Source organism: Meleagris gallopavo, chromosome 3 (assembly GCF_905368555.1).
Source record: "Meleagris gallopavo chromosome 3, MGAL_WU_HG_1.1, whole genome shotgun sequence".
In the NCBI taxonomy this organism is placed as follows: Eukaryota; Metazoa; Chordata; class Aves; order Galliformes; family Phasianidae; genus Meleagris; species Meleagris gallopavo.
Genome location: NC_139406.1, coordinates 63,128,965 through 63,152,642, shown reverse-complemented (window position 1 = coordinate 63,152,642; position 23,678 = coordinate 63,128,965). Strand labels below are relative to the sequence as shown.

Genomic DNA, 23,678 nt, shown 5'->3' with positions numbered 1-23,678 from the left:
TGTACATGTCAACATAACTATACATTTATTAAGATGCTATGCAATACATATGTAACCATTTACTCAACCAACCATCCTGTATACAAAGGAATACAGTGCCTGCTCTGGAATATTCGCAGGTATTATGACAGCAAAAGCATTTTAAGACCAAGATGAGCTAATTAAAGTCTTGATTGTAGTCTTCTGTTGAATTGTGTTATTGAACATAAGTATACTTTTTTTGGTTGCTTGTAAATGCACCAATTTTTTATTCCTCATTTACTGTCACATTTCAGAGGTAAAATCTTACACTGGGAAGCAGTTGGCAACTCTCGGTGCCAAGGAACCTGGAAGAAGATTCGGCAACTGGAGCAGTGCTCATGTCCCCTTGTGCACAGTTTTATTTTTACGTAAGAGTTTAAAAGACCTTTAAATAGCATCAGGAAAAAAAAATTGAGAAAATTAGCACAAGTGCCAAGAAACCTACATCTTTGTCTGTATTTTGTGGAGACTGAATGAACTGTAAAGGAGTTAAGCCTCTGGAACAAGCATTTTTGGGTACTCTTTTTGCCTTAATAGAAAACACTTAAGACTGACTATTGTATTAGAATGCTGTAAGCAAATTTCCGTATTTCTCTTTTGTGATTAAAGAGCAAATGTTTCTAACTGTAGTAGCTTCTTTTCCTAAGGTTCTTGTTCTTTACAGGCTATACTCTTGTGTACAGGCATTGATCCTTTTCAGTAGTGAGCCAGCCAAACATTCTCAAGTCTGGAAATAGTTACTGTCATCATTAAGTTGTAATGGATGAATAAAAATGGAAGTTTGAGAGCTAAAACCAGACTTCAGTTTAGATCCTTTGTTCCTTCCCAGTATCAATATCATCTAGACAGTGGTTTACAGTATGAATGCTGTATTTCTTTGTCTACGTTGCAGTTTCCCTGCTTAGCCACCCTCATAAAAATGTGAGACTAGTCAGTGTTGTTAATGAAGTAGCCTTGCTAAGAATTTCACATCTCTAGCATACAGTGTGAATTTTATGGCAGACAAACCTAAACAAGACATCCATAAATAAACTAAGTCTTGAAGAGACTCATTTTCTTAATGAACAGTAATTTATTGTAAACTGCCTTGAGTAGGATTGTATTACAGCAGTTAGCAAGCTTCAACAACAGCAACAATCTTACATACAGGAATGAACAATCATAAGTAGAGCTTTGGCTGACAGTCAGAAAAATCACCTACTACTAGTTAAACCTGCTATATGTGCAATGATTAAGCTCAAGCTTCTGAGATTCACCATGTTTACAGAAAAAAAATGATGCCTTAAGGCTGAGAAAATTTACTGTTAAGACGTGGCGCATCTCTGTGGAACCTTACAGCAACTGCTTACCACAGTTGTAAGAAGAAATGTTGCATCAGTTGGCAGGAATTAGGTGATCTGTTTAAGGTCCTGTATGCATTCAGAATAGGACAAACCTTTGTAATGGTACATCACTATTTAATCTTAATGCAAGAAGCCCTGTAAGAATGCTACAGTACCTGGTATCTAGATTCACACCAGTACGATAGTGGAAAGCATATGTGTTTTTTGAGGTTCTGGGATTGTCTTCCATACAATCTGAAACATCTCAGAGTCTCTCGTGAGCAGAATGTTTACAGTGATCAACTGAAACCTTTATGTGGCTAGCTAACCAGAATAGGGTGTCTTTGCTTGCTAGCACTGCAGAGACAACAGAGCACAGATGAAACATTTTTCATGGTCTGTGCTGTCGCTGCCAAAACAGAGCCCCACTTGGGCTGCTCAGGAAAGGAGCTTTCCCTTTCCTGCTGGTCTAGAATAATGCCACTCCTCAAGACAAGGTAGATGGCATAAGACAATCAAAAGATGTTAAGAGCTAGCATCATGTTATCACTTCTCACATCTTTTCCACTATCTTCTGCAAGGTAAGAACTGTTATTATGCCAACATAAATAATTTCAAAGTTATTTCCTAGAACTTAAGATTGATTCAAAAATAAAAAAAATCCCATATTTTCTCTCCAGTACACATGTAGCACTTTTACTACTTGTAAATATAAATGTACATAGATATTCCTTTTTTTGCTAAAGTTAAAAATGTAATTTGTTAAATTAGCAATGACATACTTATTTTTTGTTTAACCTGCTGAAAGAGATAACAAGTCAAACCCAAAGTTCAAAGTGAAATAAATCAGATAAGTATAGACTATAGTAGAATACAAAACGATAAAGAGTTCTATCTGACTGCATATAAAACCTTGCCCTGATAAAACCCTTTAAAAACACAGAGCACTTGACTTTTTATTAAGAGCATCTATAAAGTCGATACGTTGCCACTTAAGACTCCTGCCTACGTAATCACCCTAAGCATTTCCACATTGCATAAATTAACCTACCTCTTGCATGCAGACAGAAGGCTAAATTTTATTACACCTTTTTCATGTTTTAGAACAATGTTTTTGGATACTCTTGAGACTATGAATTCATCATTCTGAACAGCTAGACTAGCTCCTTATGTAGGGAAAGCACAGGAATAATCAAATGCTATGTCCAAAGTATTCTTACTTGATCTTGCACAGTGTTCTCCACCGATCTTTCAACATGACACTAGTTCGGTTGTTGAAGTCACCATGGATCAGAATTTTAGCCCAGTTGCCCACTCCAAACTCTCTTACTCCTGATTTCAGTTTCTTATCTTCTTCATAAGTCCATGGCTAGGGGAAGAACAGAGAAAATACAGGATATATGAACAGAGAAAGATACGTAAAAACTGAACTTATAGTAAACATTAAAGCAAGTATTTACATATCTGTCTGGTTATTACCAGACAACACAGATGTGTTAGCTGTCCATAGGCTCATTTTGACTTCTTTTGAGCATGATAACTTGACACTGAATGCAACATGAAAGGTTACAACAGAAGCATTACAAGGCCTCTGTATAGTAGCAGGCATCACTTAAAACCAAAAAAGTACTTCAAATTTCATAAGTTACAGAAGGAAAAAAGACAGTGGGTAAAGTTTGGTTTTGTTCCAAAAGAGCCTTGCAGAATTTTACTTTATTGGCTAACTAAGCTGCGAGAAACTTTAGCTGGATCCTAGCACGTGTCACAAGAGAAAGTATTTTGTCATACCTTAGCCTGGAAACTGAGAATCAATATGCTGCTTATCAACAACAATGACATTTTAGCGTGGTTAAGGAAAAAAACCCCATATTCAAGACCCAGCCGGATGCCTACCTGTGAAACCTAATGTAGGGTACCTGCTTCAACCATGTGGGTTGGACTCGTGAGCACTAGAGGTCCCTTTCAACTCCTGCAATTCTGTGATATTTGATCATTTATTGAGCCTACTATTTATATCTCACTGTCATGATCTACAAGCTTTTTAATCTGTAAGGGAGGCCATTTGTCTCATAAAAGGAGAGAAAATTACTTGCAGTTACATATTTGTGAACAATTCCTTCAGTAAGCAGTTATTCCTCAGTTGGTTCTCAATACAAACATCTCAATACAATTTTAAGAGTGGACGTAAAAGAAAACTGAAGTCTAGTACTTGATTTTTTTAAAAAAATATTTTAATTGTAGCTTTATTAGAAAAAAGCATGCATGTAATAAAAAGATTATAGAACATACATATCCTAATCATGCTATTTTTAAACTAATCATGCTATTTTTAACCTGTGCATTTTTATTCTAATAACATATACTAATTTTTTCACTCCAGAATATCAATTCACAACTTTAAAGAAATTATTTAGAAAAAATATATTCTGCCACAATATGATCCTCCACATGTCTTCACCTCCTTTTGTTGTGGTTTAACCTGGCAGGCAGCTAAGTACCATAAAGCCATTTACCCCTCACTCCTAAAGTGGGATGGAGAACTGGAAAACAATCAAACTTGTGGATTGAGGCAAAAGCAGTTTATAACAAGACAGAAATGGAAGGGAAAAAATAATAAGTTTTACATATATACACAGAAAAACAAGTGATGCACAGGCAATTACTCAGTATTCAAGGACCAGTGCCCAGACAGACCAAGCAGTGGCTGTCCCCTCAGCCAATTCCCCAGTTTTATTATTCAGCATGATGTCATATGGAATACCCTTGTGTCCAATTTAGGTCACCTGTCCTGGTTCTGTCCCCTCCCAGCTTCTTGTGCTCCCCAGCTCCTTTATGGCAGGGAGGTGTGAGAATCCAAAGTCCTTACTTAGAGTAAGCACCACTTAGCAACAATCAAAGCATCAGTATGTTATCAGTACTATTCTTCTGAATCCAAACCATAGCATCATACTGCTACTGTGAAGAAACTTAACTTTTATCTCAGCCAAAACAAGGACATGATCATACCAGTGTACATCCCCTCAAATCAAATTGTATATCATTTCTACAAAGAGAACAGAATCCCCTTTGGGGGAACAGTTTAGGAAAAATACATCTAAAAAGTAAGAATTAATTTCTGTTCGAAAGGGCACTTTACAACATGCTTTCCAGATTTTGGGGAATAAATTTTGAAAAAACAAAGACTTCACTTACAGAAAAGAGCATTAACTCAGAAACATTATTGAGATCGAGTCGAGATGTATAGAGAATTCTGCAGATGTTCCATTTAATCAATCTCTGTTAATTTGTGTTTCTTTCACTGGAAGAATCCTGCTGCTCCTGATGGTCTCATGAAGCACAATTGTTACAAAAGAATACAAAAGGTCAACTTTTACTGACCTCACACTGGCATTTCTGTGAGTACCATTACCTTCCAAACTAAAAGTCTAATTCTAGTTAATGGACTTCTACAAAATACACGATGATCCAAACTGCATGTGTGCTTGCACATATCGTGACCGTAAGTCCTGAAAAACCAACCACGAAGGTCTCTTATTTTTGCATTTCACCAGTGCCTTATTTTGGAGTTGCACTGAAATAGCAAAACCAGTCAATAGCCCTGCTCAGAAGAGCACTATGAAGTTTATGCAGACTAGTGATCAAAAGCACTGCAATCATTGAGTCATATTCACACTTATTGATACATAGAAGCAAAATAGCTAATGTCTCAGGCTTTTGCAGGTCTCACTAGTCACCGAGCATTTGCAAATAACAGTCCCAACAGTCAGCACAATTTAATTAGTGAAGAGTTGGTTGCTTTTACAAGTGTGTATTTTCTAGAGCCCCCTTTTCCGAAGAATTTAAATTGCTGTTCCTGTTTACCATGTTCTGCTTATCTGCTAGGTTTGGTGAAGAATAGGTTGTGCAACTGTATTGATTTTGTGAGACAAAGTTGACTTTATTCATAGTAGAATATGGTGCTACGCTTAAGATTCGTGACAAAAACAGTATTAATAACACATCAATGTCGGTCTTTTCTGCTTCTCATGCTGCCCTCTGGTGAACAAACGAGGAGAATGCACAAGAAGGTGGGAGGGGGCACAGTCAGGACAGGTAACCCAAAATGACCATACCCTATGATGTCATGCTCAGCAGTAAAAACTGAGCAAAAGAAAGAGGAAAGGAGATGGGAACATTGTCTTCCTAAAAAAACAGCTAGACCTGATGACACTCTGCTTTCCTAGAAATAACTAGGCATCTGCTAACAAGAAGTAGTTAATGAATTATTTAACAAATTCCTGATTTTGCTTTGCTTGTGTGCAGTTTTTTACTTATTAAACTGTCTTTATCTCAAGCCATGGGTTTTATCACTTTTACCTTTCTGAAATATTAAGTAAAGCTTTTTAAATGACAGCCAGAAAAGCACAGAGCATGATTTGCCTTTTGCATGAAGAGATGCACATTGGAATGCAACTCAAGTGTGAGACACCAGTGGGACAAGTGCACAAGTGCTATGTTTGGTGTATCAGTCTGTTCCAGCAAGAAAAACAAAGGATCCACAAAGCACATAACAGGACTCAGGCAGGTGTACAAAGCTGACAGAAGGGACATACAAGTAGCTGGGGGAATCCACCAATGTGTGTGCTGCCACAAGTAAACTCTGCCAGCTGAAGAAGGGGCTTTTATGTGAGTCTTCCCTAAGTGAGCATTGCTGATGGCAGTGCTTGAGGTGATCGCTGTGACTGGCCACATCAGTGCCTGTGTCTGGGACATATGACTCAGCTTTACTACTGCTTGAATTGCAAATAGGAACACAGCACCTGTATCCTTCAGCTTGTGCAGAAACCCCACATCGTTAGGTACACCAGGCTGGGCTCCAGCAACCTTAGACAGGAACTGCTGTAGAAGGCAGATGCTCCAAATATCCTTTAATAGTTTTGTAGTAAGCAGGACCCAGATTTTCAGTCAAAATTTTTTTTCGGACTCATTTTAGACAACAAAAAGGACTGGACATGCATACAAGATAAATTGAGAACGAAGGGCTCCCTAAATTCTTTGACACTTGCAGACCACAGGAGTTTATTTTAGGAACAAGAAAACATTTCCTTTCAGCAGCACTCCAGGCTGTTGTTTGCAGCTAACTGAAAACAGTAATGAAAGGCTGAAAACAGGCACTGAATCACCGCAATGAAATGTTATTTACAAAACAAGAGCAAACAATGCCAACATTGAAAGAGGAACTGGATGGAAAAGGAAGTTTTAGAAGTCAACAGCTCTGATACGCACAGTCCATAGCATTCTTTCAAGCATGTGGACAACCTTATATAATGCACATAATTAAGCAGAAGTGCAGTTATTATTAAAGCCATTATCATTGCTTTCTATACAATATTAAGAGCCCTTGCTGATGCTAAGGGGCATAAGTATCAGGCAGAAAGCAAATGCATATATATATTTTAAGTTGTTGATAGAAACTCACAATTTTGAAAAAAAAAAACAAAATTTAAAACAAGTTCAAGGGTATCAGATGTCCTTTTCTGTAAGATTCTATAAATTCATGTTTCTAATAATGCTGGATTTATAATAAAGAATAGTGTGTTTTTTTTCCTAGTGAAATTTGCCCTAGGTCTGTAGCTGACTACAAAGAAACCACCTGAATGAGTAAGTAGGTGACTTAAAGCTGCCATTAATTCTGTGTCTGTTGTCCAACTAGTTACCAAGTTTGAAACAAGATTGATGAAACATGCACGCTTGTCAGCAACTGGCTAACAACAGTTATTTAAGTATGATGTAGGAAAAAATCATGCTTTTGAGTACAACAGGCAAGTTATGTGAAAATAGTTGTGTGTTTTTTTCTTTTAAGGGCATTAGCTGTATTTCAAATTGTTAAGGCATCTTACAGTGATTTAAATATCCCTAAAATTTGTGAGAAAATGAAGAATTTTGTGTTCTCATGTAGCAGGGGCCTCCAGAAACCTCCAAGAACATACAGCAGTATCATTCTTTAACAGCTCCCATTAGGACCTCATCCATTTTGAGAAAAGCATACCATTGAAGATTTAGCCACTAAAAATTCTTAAGCAAGAAATAAGCACAGCTCTCCTCACAAAGGAGTCTGAAAAAAAGTATAAGCATATTCTCCTCTCCTGTATGAGAAAATGTGTCAAAATGAACAGAAGAATGAAATAACTTGCACTAAATTGGACATGTTCAGATAACATTGTAAATTGTCAGCAGAAAGACTCCATATTATTTCTAAAGAGATACTTTACAGAGGAATTAACTTAGTATTAACTTAACTCAAATGCTTTATCACTTTACCCTAAGAAAAAAATGACTATACACAAGATCAGTTTGTAGTTCATTCCTAAAATAAAATCAACTTCAAATTCACTTCTATCTGTACTTTTCATCTGCAGAATTACAACATTACTGGATTTAACAAGTACTTTCAAGTAATGCAGAGAAGTAGGCTTATCCGTGAAGGGAATTTCAAGGACTATTTGAAACATAAATTATGAAAAGTGTTCCTCAGGGGTCGGTGCTGGGTCCGGTCTTGTTCGACATCAGTGATCTTGATGAGGGGATAGTGGCCACCCTCAGCAAGTTTGCTGATGATACGAAGTTGGGAGGATTGGCTGACACGCCTGAAGGCTGTGCTGCCATTCAGCGAGACCTGGACAGGCTGGAGAGCTGGGCAGTAAGAAACCAAATGAGGTTCAACAAAAGCAGATGTAGGGTCTTGCGTCTAGGGAGGAATAACTGCATGCACCAGTACAAGTTGGGGGATGATGTGACGGAGACGAGCTCTGCGGAGAGGGACCTGGGTGTCCTGGTGGATGACAGGTTGGCCATGAGCCAGCAGTGTGCCCTCGTGGCCAAAAAGGCCAATGGCATTCTGGAGTGCATTAAAAAGAGCGTGTCCAACAGGTCGAGGGAGGTGATCCTCCCCCTCTACTCTGCCCTGGTAAGGCCTCATCTGGAGTACTGTGTCCAGTTCTGGGCTCCCCAGTACAAAAAAGACAGGGATCTCTTGGAAAGAGTCCAGCGGAGGGCCACAAAGATGGTGAAGGGCCTGGAGCATCTCCCCTATGAAGAAAGGCTAAGTGTACTGGGTCTGTTTAGCCTTGAGAAGAGATGACTGAGAGGGGACCTGATCCAGGTTTATAAATATTGAAGGTGTGGGGGGCAGAGTGGCGAGGTCAGACTCTTTTCAGCAGTGTGTGAAGACAGGACAAGGGGAAACAGCCAGAAACTGGAGCATAGGAAGTTCTGCACAGATGTGTGCAAGAACTTCTTTACAGTGAGGGTGACGGAGCACTGGAACAGGCTGCCCAGGGGAGTTGTGGAGTCTCCTTCTCTGGAGATGTTCAAGACCTGCCTGGACGCCTACCTGTGTGACCTGGTGTAGGGAACCTGCTTTGGCAGGGGGGTTGGACTCTATGATCTCTGGAGGTCCCTTCCAACCCCTACGATTCTGTGATTCTGTGAAAAGCCTCTCACTTCATTTACAATAATTAAAATAGTTTCTCAAGTAAATGTTTTTACCTCAGATGAACAAAGGTAAATGGCCTCAAGTTGCACCAGGGAAGGTTTAGGTTGGATATCAGGAAACAATTCTTTACAGAAAGGGTTGTTAAGCATTGGAATAGGCTCCCCAGGGAGGCGGTTGAGTCACCATCCCTGGATGTGTTTAAAAATCGTTTGGATGTGGTGCTCAGGGACATGATTTAGCAGAGGGTTGTTAGAATTGGGTAGTGTGGTTAGGTCGTGGTTGGACTTGATGATCTTTGAAGTCTTTTTCAACTTGAGCATTTCCACGATTCTGTGATTCTATGAGTTACAAAATTACTTAATTTCCAATAAGCTTCCATATTGGAAGACATTCTTTGATGTTCAAAGCCTTATGAGCAAGTGACATAATGGATTCTTTAACTCAAATACTTTCATCATTATTATTATAAAACTTGCACATTTACAGCTCTACAAAAACAATATGTTTAAGAAGAGTCAGAATTAGCTTTAGTAATTTATAATCAAAAATTTAAGCCTCATGAGCAATAATAATAGAGACTGCAACAGAAATGCTTTTTTTTTTTTTTTAAAGATAGGGATGCAAACTTGCACTATAGAGCAGCTTGAATAACATGAAGAAGCTTAATCCCAGGCATTGTCAAAGTTCAGTCTACTACAGCTGGAAAAAGATTCTACTGCACTACAAATTCATTTCAACACCATTTAGATTAGAAAGCATTACAAACCTGTCTTCTTCGACCACAAGGCAAATCATCTCCACGTTCGTCTACATTTTTCAAGACTTTCAGCCCTAGAAAGCAACAAATATACATCCAGACCAATAAGGAGTTAACAGTGAAGTAGTGGTTTTTCATTCAAACAATTATGAGACACATGGATGTTTCAATCTATATGAACATTTTTAATTACACATACACACATACACTATATTTAGTCAGGAGCCTCTTTAGCTCCTTCCTTCACTTGTCTCTTTGGCTTCTGACCTAGGTAAGTCTTTTTACTAGTCTGGCAGCTACATTCTCTACAGAATACCAGAATCCTAGTAGAACAAGCTAACAAAGTATACCAGGAAAAAAAAAAAAAACAAAGAATGATTTTGTAAAATGAGTTGCCAGGGAACTTTAAATCATTTCAGTTTTCTAAATGAGGCAACCACCAAGCGTGCATTTGTGGAGAAACTGCATACAGTAATTAAGAGTTTTCACCATAATCATTCTTACATGAAACCAGTCACATTGAACAGCAGTCATTGAACCAACAAATGGTCTGGAAAAGTGTCTGATGTGATTTTGTTTTCAAAGTAATAAGCTAATACTCACTCTGAACATTGCTTGTTCTGCATCTCTCTTTTGAAGAAGGCCTGCAAAGAACACAGAACTACAATAAAAATACAAGAAAAAAATACAAGAAAAACCATTAAATATCTAAGACTAAAACCAATTCCTAAAAATCTTTTCTTTTTTTTTTTTAATTTTAAACCTTATTATGGATGCTATGGTTCCAGTTAACCAATCTGTAGTACTCCACAGCTCTTCTGTAAGTCTTAAATAAAAATAATTTTCTAAACAGCAACTTGTCATTCAAGTGAATCAACAATATCTAAATAAAATAAAAACCAAAGACTTCTCTACAAAAACAGAGTAGACCAAAACGAACTGCATCAATTCCTTTATTCCCAGAACTAGCACTAGCCAATACCAACGGCCTCGAAAAACATGGAACTTGTTCCATGAAGTAATTTCTTAAATTTTAAGTATCTACTTTTTTTATACCTTACTCTTTCTACAGAATAAGAATTGTTACCAACAGTTTTCAACAAATATTCCCATATCTTTTTCAGATATAACTGTGTCAGGACCTTTCCTTCCAAAAATATCTTACGTGCCTGGCTGTACACTCTATCTGCGTCAGTCAATTTTCTCAACTAAATGATGCTAAGAATTGTAGGTATAAAACTGCAGAAATACAAACTCTACCATGACTAAAGCCCACAGTTTATTCTCCATGGAAAAACAAGTTGTGATAAACCTAGAATATTACCTTGTCAGAGAGAGGGGGAGGGGAAAGAAAAAGAAACCAGGCTTTGAGGTCCCCCAGTATTTCTTAGAAAAGAATCTAATTGTTTTGAAACTTCATATTGCTAGTCATGCTTCATGCTTTATCAACACAGCTACATATTTACTTTAATACCAGTATTGTTAAACTCATGAATCCTACGTTTAGTTGGAAAAAAACAAAAACAAAAACCAGAAATTCTTTTTCCCTGTCTTCTTTTCCAGACAACCTATAGCCTGAAATTAAGAACTATTCTTGATTGAGCTCCTTTGAAAATATGTCAAGTATTTCAATGTTTTTGTTACACAAGACTGACAGCTGTTTAAATTGAGAAATGTGCATTTTGAGCAAGTACTTAGTATCAAACTATTTGATGTAAATGCCAAGAGTAACAACCAAAGAAAAGCCAATACTTAAAAATAGGGAATGCATTTGTAGTTCGTTGTCTGTTGGAAAGAAATTCAAAATTTAATGGCCTTCCTTCTACCTACTTGTAGTTCAACAAATTTCAAATTACTATCCAAGCATATCCTCAGCAACATATTGCTAAATACAAACCTTTGTTTTGCTTCCAAATTATTTTCTTTCTCTTCCTTGACATTCAAGGTTTTGTTTTGCAACACTCTTACTTCCCCTCCTTTAGATTCCACTTGTTTTGTAGCTGCCTGTGAGAAATGGAATTCATGTTTCACAATTATAACCAACCAGAACCTAAATAATAATAGTGTAGCCTGCATTAGTTCTAACAGTGCATATTTTGCAGACCCTTCAAGAGGCATTATCAATAATTAGTTTAAAAACAATTGCAATGAGGCAAGTTGAGATCCATAAAACATTCACCAGCCAGTAAATCAAGGTTTAGTAATAGGCACAAGTAACATCTGTATGTACACAGAGAAATACAATGAATGTTTGCATAGTAACAGAACATACAGATAGTGTGAAACAAGTTGTATTTGCAGCCTCAATCTTAGCGAGGTACTCTAAAATCTACCTTTTTAATGACTAGAGTACAAACTGGAAGCTGACAGTCCTTACAAGTTCATATAATTCTACTCACTTCAGAGTGTGTCAAGATCAAGAATACCTATAAACTTTCAAAAGATGCATCTGACTTTTAGCTTGTAAAATAGGTTTCCCACATTCACAAAAAGACATTTAACATACTGCCTAAAGCCTTTTAGCCACAAACTAAGATGATTTCTCCTCATTTCCCAAGTGGAGAAAGGAACGCTACAGACTTCAAGACATTGTAAGATTCGTGCTTGTTCCTCTCATCCCCAGGTTCCTCTCATCTACTTGCTATAATAAATAACACCTAAACAAAACCAACAAGCTTAGTGCACATGTCATTCAGGTCACTTTGGTGCTGACTTTCTTCTCTACTATCTTAAGGCATACTTACAGGTCAAATGACCTAGAAGTCCTAGTTGTGCACCACCAGTACTAAGCACTGCACTCTGCATTCTATCTAACACCATCTATCCAATCCATAACATCTGCTTCACAGCGCTTAAATATTATTAGTCAAAACAAGTCAATTGACAAATTCACTGCAAGCCTGATGTAAGCTTTCTCCTTAGCCTGTTGCTTTCAATTATTCACTCTTTCAAAATATGCTTTTGCCTCCTGTAATTTCTTGTCAGAACAGTTTTCAATTCTCCAGAAATCTTAACTTTTCCTTCACAGGAACCTGTAGAATCTCAACATCTGCAAGAATTTTTTTTGTTAATTTTCAAAAGGTCTGTCTTCTGTATATTTCATGATCATTAGCCACAGTCAAGAAGTGAGGATGAGTTCCTAAACAAATAAATTAGCTGAGAAGACTACATGAAGTTAAATACTTTAGAAAGTAACAGTAGCTTTCAGATTTGTCCCTAAAACTAATTATTTTGAAAGAATACTAGAAGTTATTACACAGTAAAAATTAAAACTAGTTCCTGAGTGACCCTAGCTGGTTGGTCTTTTCTCAGCATTGCAGTATCTGCAGACTCTTCTTAGGACAGTTTAATTTCAAGAAACTTACAGGTAAAAAAAATTTAATTAACAGTAGTAGCTGCAAATTTGCAGATTCCAAGCTTGCCAGTAAGCTGGAAACAGCAGCCTACGAAACAGTCTAGTAACACAGACCTTTTTGAATTTCCTCATGAGGCACCAGAAGACAGACAAACAAATAGTTAAAGCTAGGGTATTTTTCTGTTGTACAGTACTGGAAAACAGTTACTTAAATTGTTCAGCCAAGTGTAATCTTCACTCCTCTTGCCTCCTTCATATCCCAGGTAATTCAGGGAAAAGTAAAAAAAGACTTCAGAAGACGACAACAATGGCACAGGCACTAGGAAGGATGTGTATACAGAGAGGGGGTCTAAGTATATTACTGTGGAGTTCTGGAGCCTTCCCTAACATCTCCAAATCTCTCTCAGGTTCAAAAGATACAGCTTTGAAAATAATCTTAAGAACTGACAGCACAGCAAGACTTTGAGAGTATTGCTTGTATTACTCTGAATACATTTGAGAGATTGCCTAGTCCATTTCTGACAATAAAATGAAAACCCCAGAGGAACTTCCAGTTTGTTTACTTTAAAGTTTACCTCTTATTACCTTTAGATGTTTGTGTTTTTGTAATTGAGCAACTCAATACTCTTCTACAGCAAGTAAACATATGAGAAATTCTTTACAATCCTCCTGAAGATGAACTGCTGGAGGAATGCTGTTCTCGCCAACTTTAAATCATTTTTGAGCAAGACCGTTTGTAAATAAAGAAAATCTTACAGGAAAAAGCAGTAATAGTCTTTCATCTCTAAATCCACTGACATTCCAAACTTTTAAACAAATTAAGAGGTCTTGATCTTTTCATTTTACTATAATTCTTAGGACCTAAATAAGGCAAAACAATTATATTATCTGTCTAGGATCAGAACAGGTCCTAGTGGCAGCCCCAGCCTTTTTACCCTCTAAATTACTTTGCTAGTCAAGACAGGTATGGATGACAAATTTGAAGTATTTTAGAAGAGTTTTATTCCTACATTCTCTTAAACATTCAACCTTAATTTTTTTTTTAATTAATAATATGTTTCATAGAAAGATAAGGCTTCTCTTTCATCTAAGATAACAACTGAATACAGTCTAAACAGCTTCCTTGAAAATATGCATCTATTTCATCTTATCATCATGTACCTCTTTTGAAAAAAAGTTTTGAAAATAGCTTTCACTTACCTGTAGTAAGAAGTTAGTTCCATTTTCTTTCAGGAAAAGTTCAACGTAAGACTTGACTTTGCTTAACAAAAGATTGTAACTGAAGCTCTGGAGAAGGGGAACATATGGATCCTTGCTTTTGACTATGGCTGCCAGCTTCATCCTTAAAGGCTAAAAAAGCACAGCTATATATGACAAGCTAAAAATGTGTCTTGCAGTTATCTTAGCATCTATGATAAATAGGAGATAGACAAAGCTAAACCAGATGATTATGTAGTTCTCTGAATATGTCTACACAAATTCATGATACAGCTTGAAAGGATTCTACAGTGGACTAGACTGAACACCTGGAGTTTGCTCTGATTATATGCTCAATAAGCAGTAAGTACAACTTTCCAGAGATGCACATTTTCATTTCCTTTACAAATAAGACTGAAAGCAGTACAGTCAATAGAGCGGAACGTACGCCCAGAAAGGCTCACTCATTACTGGGTTTCTTTTCCTACTTGCTCCTTATGCAAACTGCTACAGAAAGGAGTCTACAGTAATCAGGAAGAGGGCTATTTATTATAGTAGCATTAAAGACAAAAACACCTGTAATTAATCACAACCTCACATTCATCCACAAACCACCCTGAATCCTAATAGATCAATACAGTCAAAAAGTAACATATTTATTCAGACTGCACTTGTTTATGAACTTGAATACTAATACTACAACCTACAGTTTCAAAACAGCTAAGTCTTCTGAATGAAAGGTTTCTGAAGAGTAAGTTATACACATACTTCTATTTATAAAAAGCACTTATGCTGATATACCAGAGGAAGATCTAGAACTGCTATCACTCTTCTTTTTGTCTGCAGTGTTGGCCTTCTTCCACTTTTTCCTCTCTATACTGTTTTCCTAAGAGTAGCATACTAAAAAGCATCACTTTCTGTCTCCATAAAATGCCAGAGATCCTCCTGTTTCAGCAGTTTATGACACGTAGCTATTACAAGGTGGGCGGGATGAGGGATGGAAAGGAGGATGTCAAAAGTTTTTTCAGTTGGCTAATGAAGTACAAGTAAAGAAGAACCTGCACACACTGAAAAGTTAAATCCCTTAAGCCTATATACAATCTATTTTTCCTTTTCTTCCCCCCTCCCTGGTTTTCAACCTCCTAGAAGCCACCCCCATTACTGCAGTAGTCTATAGGTTGCTGAAGTCACTTTTATTATATTTACTGTTTTCAGCAAATTCAGGTGTGTGCATTACCTATTATTTTCAACTGATACACAAGATTTGCATCTACATGAAGCAGTGAACATCAAACCAAGAGATAATCATACCCAGATGTCAGCAGTTCCAGATAGAGGCATAACAACGTTTCCTCTATGTTATGGATGCTAATGACCTTTCTTTCCTTCTGATGTTTCAACCTCTACAATGCTAATTAATCAATGGAAAAGACAGATAAAGCACACTGCAGTGGCTCAGAAAAGGTCAGCAGCCCAATTAGAGCAAAGGACTCTTAATTTCTCTACCAGCATGTTTATATGGTCTTTAGCTTGAAAAAAAAACTGCAGTATCACTTTCCCAGAATCAGAGTGGGAAAGATGTAGTTTGGAGTGTTGCTGCCCACAATAGAGAATATCTGCATCTAGGAGGAGTTGCTTCACTCCCACAAGTCACCTGTTATTCCTATTGTTCCCCTATGTCCAAATTCTTTTGTACTGACAGCTGCCACATCTGTGAAAGTGACTGCACAAAGGATGAAGCTATGCAGGTAGCATTTGTTACCTTTGGGAAACTGTTCCTCTCTCTTTTCCTCTAACACAAGCAAACAAAAACAAGCATAAACGAAGCAGTTATTACCTTATGTGATTCTGAGTCTGTGAACAGCCTTTCAAGAACTTCAGCAGCCTCCTTATAATATCCTTTTTCCATATAGACTGCTACAACCTACAATCAAAAGTTACATTTTCAAGGTACGCTGAAACATTTGATCTGAAATTCTGAAGAAAACAAGAGTCACCTCCTGCAGTTTTGTAAATATACAGCCCTGGATTTTGAAGTATCTCAAGATGACTAATAATTATCTAATTAGAGCAAGTTCTAAAAATATTAAGTGTCATGTATAAAGGCTTAAAACCAGACATTTAAAAGGATCTTAATTGATGCAAAATTTCCTTTACCTACTAAGTAGTTAGATCTTCCCTCTGAAGGACTTTCACAGTCCAATAGCTGACTTTTCCTTAAGTGCAATTAAAGTACAACAAATGCATTTCTCAGTACTGTGATCATCTGACATTTCTTATTAGGTGGAACTTAAAAGAGGACATGTTGAATTCAGTAATTCAGTGATGTCCACTTGTAATAATAACACATGTATATTTTAGATGACTATTCAAGAACAAAAAATCCACCAAATCCTAAAACAATTGGTAATTATCCCTTGTTTAAGCTCAGACATTTTGTAGGAACTTCTCAATGAGTGATTTTTTTTTTTTAATTTAGAAGTCTGACTATGAACTATCCTATCTTCTCTAACTCCAGCTCTTCAGCATGCATACACTCATCTTTATTGCATGCCAGGGAAAAAAAAAGCAAAAATAGAGCTGTTCAAGTGTCTTGGAACAGTACAGTACAAAATACAAAGTACAAAAGAAAGTCTGAATTCTCAAAAAATTCAGAGCAGGTTAAGAATTTGTTTACAAAAGCTTTCAATCTGTATGGGAACTGCTAAGTCATAGCCTGAGCCACTGATTGATCACCTGAGGAAAGGACTGGTGAAGGCAATTCACCTGTGTCACTGGAAGGGGTGGAGCCTGGCTCCACACTCCACTCTAGCCCCCATTTAAGGGCTGACTGCCACTGGAGAAGGATCTCTTCCTGGAGATCCCTCCTTTGTGGAGTTTTTCCCACCCCGTGAGCCTAGATCTTCAGATACAGGTGAGCTTTCTCTCTGTCTCTTTTTCCATTCCACCACAATAATCTTTCCAACTGTAACACCATCTTAAAATACACTTCAAGAAAAAAAAAAAACAACAAAAAAGAAACACTTACTAGGAACAGGTTAGTTTCTATGTGTTTCTCTCTGAAATCCAAAGCTCTCTAATACAGAGAAATATTTTTTAGACAAGAAGCCTCATGTGAAATTAAAGCTACTTAAAGTACATTGTAAAGATAAAGATGCAATGTTTTGAAGTGCTCAACTGATATCTAATTTTTTCAAATTGACAGGTTTTTCAAGTACTTCAAACAAGAACAAACCAGAACCAAAAAAAGTTCCCTTGTACAGCCCTAAAGTTGAAAATAGAAGAAACTCAAAATTAACTTCAGCCTGTTCATAGCTCAAGCTCTGTTTTAATAGCATGAATAGTTACATCCTGAAGAGTTTTGAATAAGTCACACAGACCTGAATTTGAATCAAGCGACGAATTTCTTCATGAAGTGTATTTAGTTTACTTTCTTCCCTTTCAAGTAAAGTCCAAAAAGACAGAGCAGACTCCAAAGGTGAAATTCTTGTATCGTTTTCAAATTGGCATTCTTAGAGGGAAAAGCAATAGAAAATGAAGTATATTCATTATTTATTCACAATGAAGTCATATATACAAAGAAAAATTCAATTCATTTTTCCTCAAGTAATTTTTAGTTTCTCTCTCCAGGTATTTTTTCAAGATCAGAAGGAATTCTCTTTCCTTTCTTGAACAGTTTAAACCAAGGGGAATTCAAATAGCATAACAAAAGGCTGTCACTAGAAGAGTAGAAGCATCCTCTCATGTCACTCTGCCAATAATAAGGTTTGTGCAAATGCCCAGCACAAAGGATCAAAGTGACCAGTTCTAACAGAAGTCTAGCCTAGCAGGATAACCACTCCTTCTGCAGTCTACAGTTTCCCAGGCTGATCACTGGGCACCTGCATGAGTGAGTGCACCAATGTAACAGATGCACCAGATCCTAGCAAGTACAAGTCAGCTTTTGTCTGTGGCAATGCCAGCTTAGCTGAAAGTATTCACTCAACTATAGCCTCATGTATACTTTTACTTTAAAAGGCACCATGGGATAATTTCTGTGTCTTCTTACTCCTTCCAGTAAGTATTTTTCAGACAGAAGGCAAATAATTTAAGCATGACTAAAAAAAAAGCAAAAATATTTGGTAACAGCTACATAAGCAAGACTGAAAAAGCAGAAATATCTGAAAACAGCTACAACACAAACTGTTAAAATTTAAGCAGTATGATGTGTATATATACATACACACAAAAGAAAGAAGTCACACTTCAGTGCTTTCCTAATTATTGCTTCAATTAACATGACACTCCACACTGAGTTTATTTTAAGGTAATACCAAAGCATTTACCTCTTCAAGAATTGGCATCTGAAACAACCTACCCTTTTCTAATCTTTACTGAGCCTTATTTTAATCAAACAAAGAATTGGGAAAGCTACCATAAAATACATCAGCTATTCAGATATGTTATGCAACTACATCTGGTATACTAACTACAAAGCTCATGTAGTCTTTTTCTCCACACAGGTCCCTTACACTGCAATAGATAAAAACACATTGAAGTCCTATTCCCTAATGACACATACAGTAACAATGTTAAAATATTGAGAAATTTCTATCATTACATATAAAACAACTCATCATGTGCTAAATTTGAAGTTGAACTAAATAAAGTGTTATTACCTGATAATAAAAGTTTTAATTGTATGAAAACAAGCCTTTGTGATACTGCTAAGCTAAAATACATCTTTGTTCTTCCTTGCTCATGGCCACAAGACTGCTTTTAAAGTTCCTAAAAAAAAAAAAAAACTTGCAGCAGAGAACTTAAGTACCCCCAAAACTTGAGCATGGACAAAGAATCAGCTTGGCCAAACCAGTAAGTTGTGACCATAGCCAAACAGAAGACAGTAGTGAACAATAATACCAAAGATTCCCTGCCAGCTGAAAGCCTTGCAGCCTTCTGTAAAAAGAAAGTCACTCTTCTCATTTAAGTTCATACATGCTGTGTCTGCCTACATATCTAGATTTAAACGTAGGAAGTGCAGAGAGCACTTTTCTGCGCTTGTAGATGTTGCTCACTAAGGTTAGGCTTTTTTCCCCAGTATATTTCTTTCATTGATATCATTGAGAAAAGATGACCTACAACTTGAACAGCATATAACCATTCAAACTCCACAGTTAAATCAGTTAGCACAGAGTAATAACACCTGTCCAGCATATAGCTCAAATATGTGAACCAAACAACCCAACAGTAGAGAATTCAGTCATTTTACATATAGAGCAGAAGCTGTGCAAAAGCATAATATACCTCTATGCAAGCTCAGACAAAGCTACTTCAACAGCAAGTGGGAGGGGAAAAAGAACAAAACCAATAAACTACAGTACTTACCAAGTCTTTTTCCTTCTGCAATTCTTATTAGAAGCTGACAGAGGTACACCATTTTTTTCTGATGTGTTGTTACTTTGGAGAAGCCATTAGAAACAGCTGGAAAAGAAAAAGTCTTGCTCCAACACTGCCACAGTGTGGCTACAATTGTACTACACACTATTATCAGATTAAAAATGCTTCCTCAGATCCCTAACAAATTAAATTCAGGGGATGATCACTTATTCTTCTGTATTACAAGAACTTAAATATATTTAAAATCAAATTTATTCCTCTGAAGCAGTTCGTAACAATAACTCAAAAGTTGCGAAGTGATCACAGACTCATGTTTATTAACTCATAACATCACCACATCATCTTAAATAAGACGTTATTTTACTCAGTAGCGTACTATGGAGACAGGTAACTGCTTCAAGAAAATATTTCCCTGGAACAGGAGCACAACATGAGTACATTAACTGGTAACATACAGTATTGCTGTGACAACTGACAGATCAAAAGCAGTAAAAGCTACAAGAGCAGCCTAGTCAGAAATATAAGGATTTATATTGCGGGTTTACAAGGTTAGGAGAATCATATCATAGAATCACTGAATGGCCTGGGTTGAAAAGATCATTTAGTTTCAACCCCCCTGCTACATGCAGGGTCACCAACCACCAGACCACGCTGCCCAGAGTCACATCCAGTCTGGAAGAACAGGTCAACTTGTCCAAGACAGCTGAAGACTGAGCACCCTAGTCCAGGTCATGCTTGTATACATTTCCCAGTGTCAGCCTAGCAAGAACCAGGATTGTGCAGCATGGGAATCCTCCCACATGGGGTTTTCACTGACACAACACCACTGTTTTACTTGGAAGTGCTCAGCCTACTTGCTTATTACTGTATGATCATCTCCTAGGGAACAGTGGAGAAGTATGCATTTACAAACTAATTAAAAAGCCTGAACGAATACCCAATCTAATATCAAGAATTATATTATCATTTGGGTTTCAAAGAACACATTTGTATATCTATTTTCAGAAACAGAATTGCAAGAGCTTTAGCTAAAATACAAGATAAAGGATATTGCTTAGAACAGCAAAAAAGTGCCACTTGTTATAACCACAAATTTATGCATCTCCCATAGCAAACAAGAGAGTTCAGTGTCAGAACAGGCCTGGATAGCAAGCTTTAACAATTTAAGTTATTGGAGGTGGGTGCTATGCTTGTATCCTGAAGATGGAGCCAGAGTTTGGAAATTTCTTGAGTAGGAAGAAAGCTGCAGCTAAACAATGCAAAAGAACAAGAGGTCCACATGGCAAGTAGCTTGAGATCACTTAAGCTTTCTCTGTTCCTCCACATACCTCCAGGTTGCACCTACACTGGCACTTCAATTCAGGGAGGAGATGTTACATAAAACATTCTGTGCTTTGGTTTGTTTCACAGCTCTAAATTCCTTCACAGCTAAAGGAAAAGAAACCTTGCTTACGCAGCATAGATAACAGGTCCACAGCATCAGTCATTCAGTCATTCTTAGGTAATGCAGACGAACAGACTTAGAGAAGCATTCTAGAACAGTGTAGTACTAATTCATTTCGAAGTACACTCAACCATAAGTTGTTTCCCTCCATACAGTCACTTAAATATATTTGTCGGTTTTCATGAGAGATGCTAGAAGCCCTGTTCCTTGCCATGTAGATACTTGAACAAGGTAGTTCTGCCAAAGCAAGATAAGGTAGGCAAAGCACATACCCCTCACAAGCTGCCTTTGAACTCCAGGCTAAATAGCAAGGTATCCCACCAATTTCTACCTGGCAGCATACTGAGCTCTAAACAAACATTAGCTCCTAATAAAATATCTCCTCTTCTTGCTTTATTTGTACTAAACTTTTGCACTTGCTTCTTTTTCAATTGACCTTCCCGTTGAAAGCCAATCATCACTTCTGTAAAATCTTATTTTGATCTATGCAGACGTTTTGCATTCCCACAAGAAAAGCCTTTTCTAATGCAATCTTATAGGTGCAGTTAGCTTTTTTCATAGATTAATACACTCTTGACTTAGTAATCTTACAGCATGCTGCTCTTTCTGTAGATGAATTCTCACATTTCAAGTTTGCTGTTAGATCCTAGTTCTATCTAACTTTGCCCTCTGCACAAATAAATGAATTGTTTCTACCAATACTTCTAAAGTCTTCCCATTCTTCTTGGGAGAGATATTCTAACTTATATTTGTGTTTGCAAGCATCTCTACTTCCCTCCTCTCTTAATGACACTTCATAACAATTAGCCACAGTCCCAAGGCCAACCACTATCAGTAATTTAATCTAGCACACCCTATGTTTAATCAATGGATATACAGATGGTATAGATATATATCCAGGAGCTTGGCTAATAGAATTTATATTGGAGAAATAAGAGAAAGTCACTCACCCTGTCCTGGGCTCTCAAGATGAACTCCTGATGGAGTGGATCTCCAGAGAGAGATCCTTCCCCACTGGCAGTCAGCTCTTAAATAGGTCTAGGAGAGGTAGAGCCAGGCTCCACCCCTTTCTGAATTGCCTTCACCTGTGCTCCCATGGCAGACTCATTGCTCACCTCAGGTGATCAATCAAAAGTTCAGGCCGTGATTCAGCAGCCCCATACACCCTACATCTGCTATTTTTAGTTATCTTCAAATTTCTTAACTTTAGCAATTCCCCTTATTAGTTTCCATAGTATTTATACAGCACGATGTGGTATTCAGTGTTTTACAGTTTTAATTAAGTTACAATACCGCATTTACTTTGGTCAAGAAATTGAACCACAAAAAAATCCCCATAAGCCCTAGTACTGTATCTTCAGGATAATGATTGCCAACAGATAAAATTGCTCATCAAGTCTGGTATCTAGACAATAACTACTGTCACTCTTAAAGTATTCCTCATTTTATGTCCATGTTTTTCCACTCAAAAATCCATCAGGCTTTATTCCATGGCTATTTACTGACCTATAATTCCTTGAGATGCTTCTAGCATTCTACCGGAAAATAAACCCAAGGAATACACATATGTAAGTTGCTGTAAACGGTATTTTTTTTTTTTTTTAAAGAAACAAACAACAAATTTATCTTTCCACTAAACCTACTTCAACTTTGTAAGCAGCCCTGAACTACCAGCATCTGAGGTCTCAGCTTCTGTGACTGAAAATGGTGTCTAAGTATTCATACTACACATTCAAGCTCTCTAGAATGAAGATGGCAGTAACATTCAAATTCACATAGAATCACAAAATTGCTCAGGTTGGAAAAGACCTTAAAGATCATCAAGTCCAGCTGCAACCTAACCATACTACCCTAGCTCTAACAACCCTCTGCTAAATTATGACCCTGAGCACCACATCCAAACGATTTTTAAACACATCCAGGGATGGTGACTCAACCACCTCCCTGGGGAGCCTATTGCAGTCCTTAACAACCCTTTCTGTAAAGAAGTTTTTCCTGATATTCAACCTAAACTTACCCCAGCACAACTTGAGGCCATTTCCCCAGTCCTGTCACCTGTCACCAGTGAGAAGAGACCAACCCCACTCTTGCTGTAAGCACCTTTCAGGTATTGGAAGAGAGCAATAATGTCTCCCCTCAGCCTCCTTTTCCCCAGACTGAATAGCCCCAGTTCCTTCAGTCTCTCCTCATAGGGCATATTCTCCAAGCCCTTCACAAGCTTTGTTGCCCTTCTTTGGACCTGCTCCAGCACCTCAATGTCCTTTCTGTACTGAGGTGCCCAAAACTGAACACAGTACTCAAGGTGAGGTCTCACTAATGCCGAGTACAGGGGCAGATGACTTTCCCTTACATTCACGTGAGCATCTAGAAGACATCCCTCCATCAAACTGAAAGACTGGTTCGCGTCCCTCCTTGGTCTCGTTTAACTACAATTGAAAAATTCTCCACAACCGCGACTGTCTTCGGTTGGAGATTATTACAGGATAACCCAGGCCCGGCTTCTCACCCTGAGCCACGTCCCTCCACCGCCCGAATTCGGCCCCGCACTCCTCCACGAAATGCCGGCACAGGCAGCAGCAGCTGAATTCCAGCACCCAATCCGCAGCCACAGCCTCCACCAACGCTGAAGGCACGAAGGGAACCAAACCACCTTCCCGCTCCTTCCCCGCTTCCGACATTTTCAATCTGGGCGCCACTGCTCCCCCCGCCCCTACCAACGGTCCCTCCGCCCT

General features: G+C 37.7%; 2 protein-coding genes across 5 annotated transcripts in view; one reads left to right on the top strand and one right to left on the bottom strand.

Moving 5' to 3' along the window:
* SBSPON (somatomedin B and thrombospondin type 1 domain containing) overlaps positions 1-650 on the top strand; it is an 11,762-nt gene extending 11,112 nt beyond the window's left edge. For both annotated transcript variants that reach the window (XM_085221278.1, XM_003205113.4), the window contains one exon: positions 276-650. In XM_085221278.1, coding sequence (XP_085077404.1) covers positions 276-393 — 118 coding nt within the window. In that variant the 3' untranslated portion in view covers positions 394-650. The remainder of the gene's footprint in view (positions 1-275) is intronic.
* The window catches only part of TERF1 (telomeric repeat binding factor 1), a 26,239-nt gene extending 2,561 nt beyond the window's left edge, over positions 1-23,678 (bottom strand). Inside the window, exons 1-9 of one of the 3 annotated variants that reach the window (XM_085221279.1) lie at positions 23,453-23,678; positions 19,491-19,586; positions 17,507-17,637; positions 15,964-16,050; positions 14,130-14,279; positions 11,472-11,578; positions 10,178-10,218; positions 9,584-9,648; positions 2,564-2,712 (exon numbers count right to left, since the gene is read on the bottom strand). In XM_085221279.1, coding sequence (XP_085077405.1) covers positions 2,564-2,712; positions 9,584-9,648; positions 10,178-10,218; positions 11,472-11,578; positions 14,130-14,279; positions 15,964-16,050; positions 17,507-17,637; positions 19,491-19,586; positions 23,453-23,624 — 998 coding nt within the window. In that variant the 5' untranslated portion in view covers positions 23,625-23,678. Of the gene's footprint in view, positions 1-1,073; positions 2,713-9,583; positions 9,649-10,177; positions 10,219-11,471; positions 11,579-14,129; positions 14,280-15,963; positions 16,051-17,506; positions 17,638-19,490; positions 19,587-21,896; positions 23,423-23,452 lie in introns of those variants that run through there. The other 2 variants (XM_085221281.1, XM_010709052.4) reach the window with 2 other exon arrangements.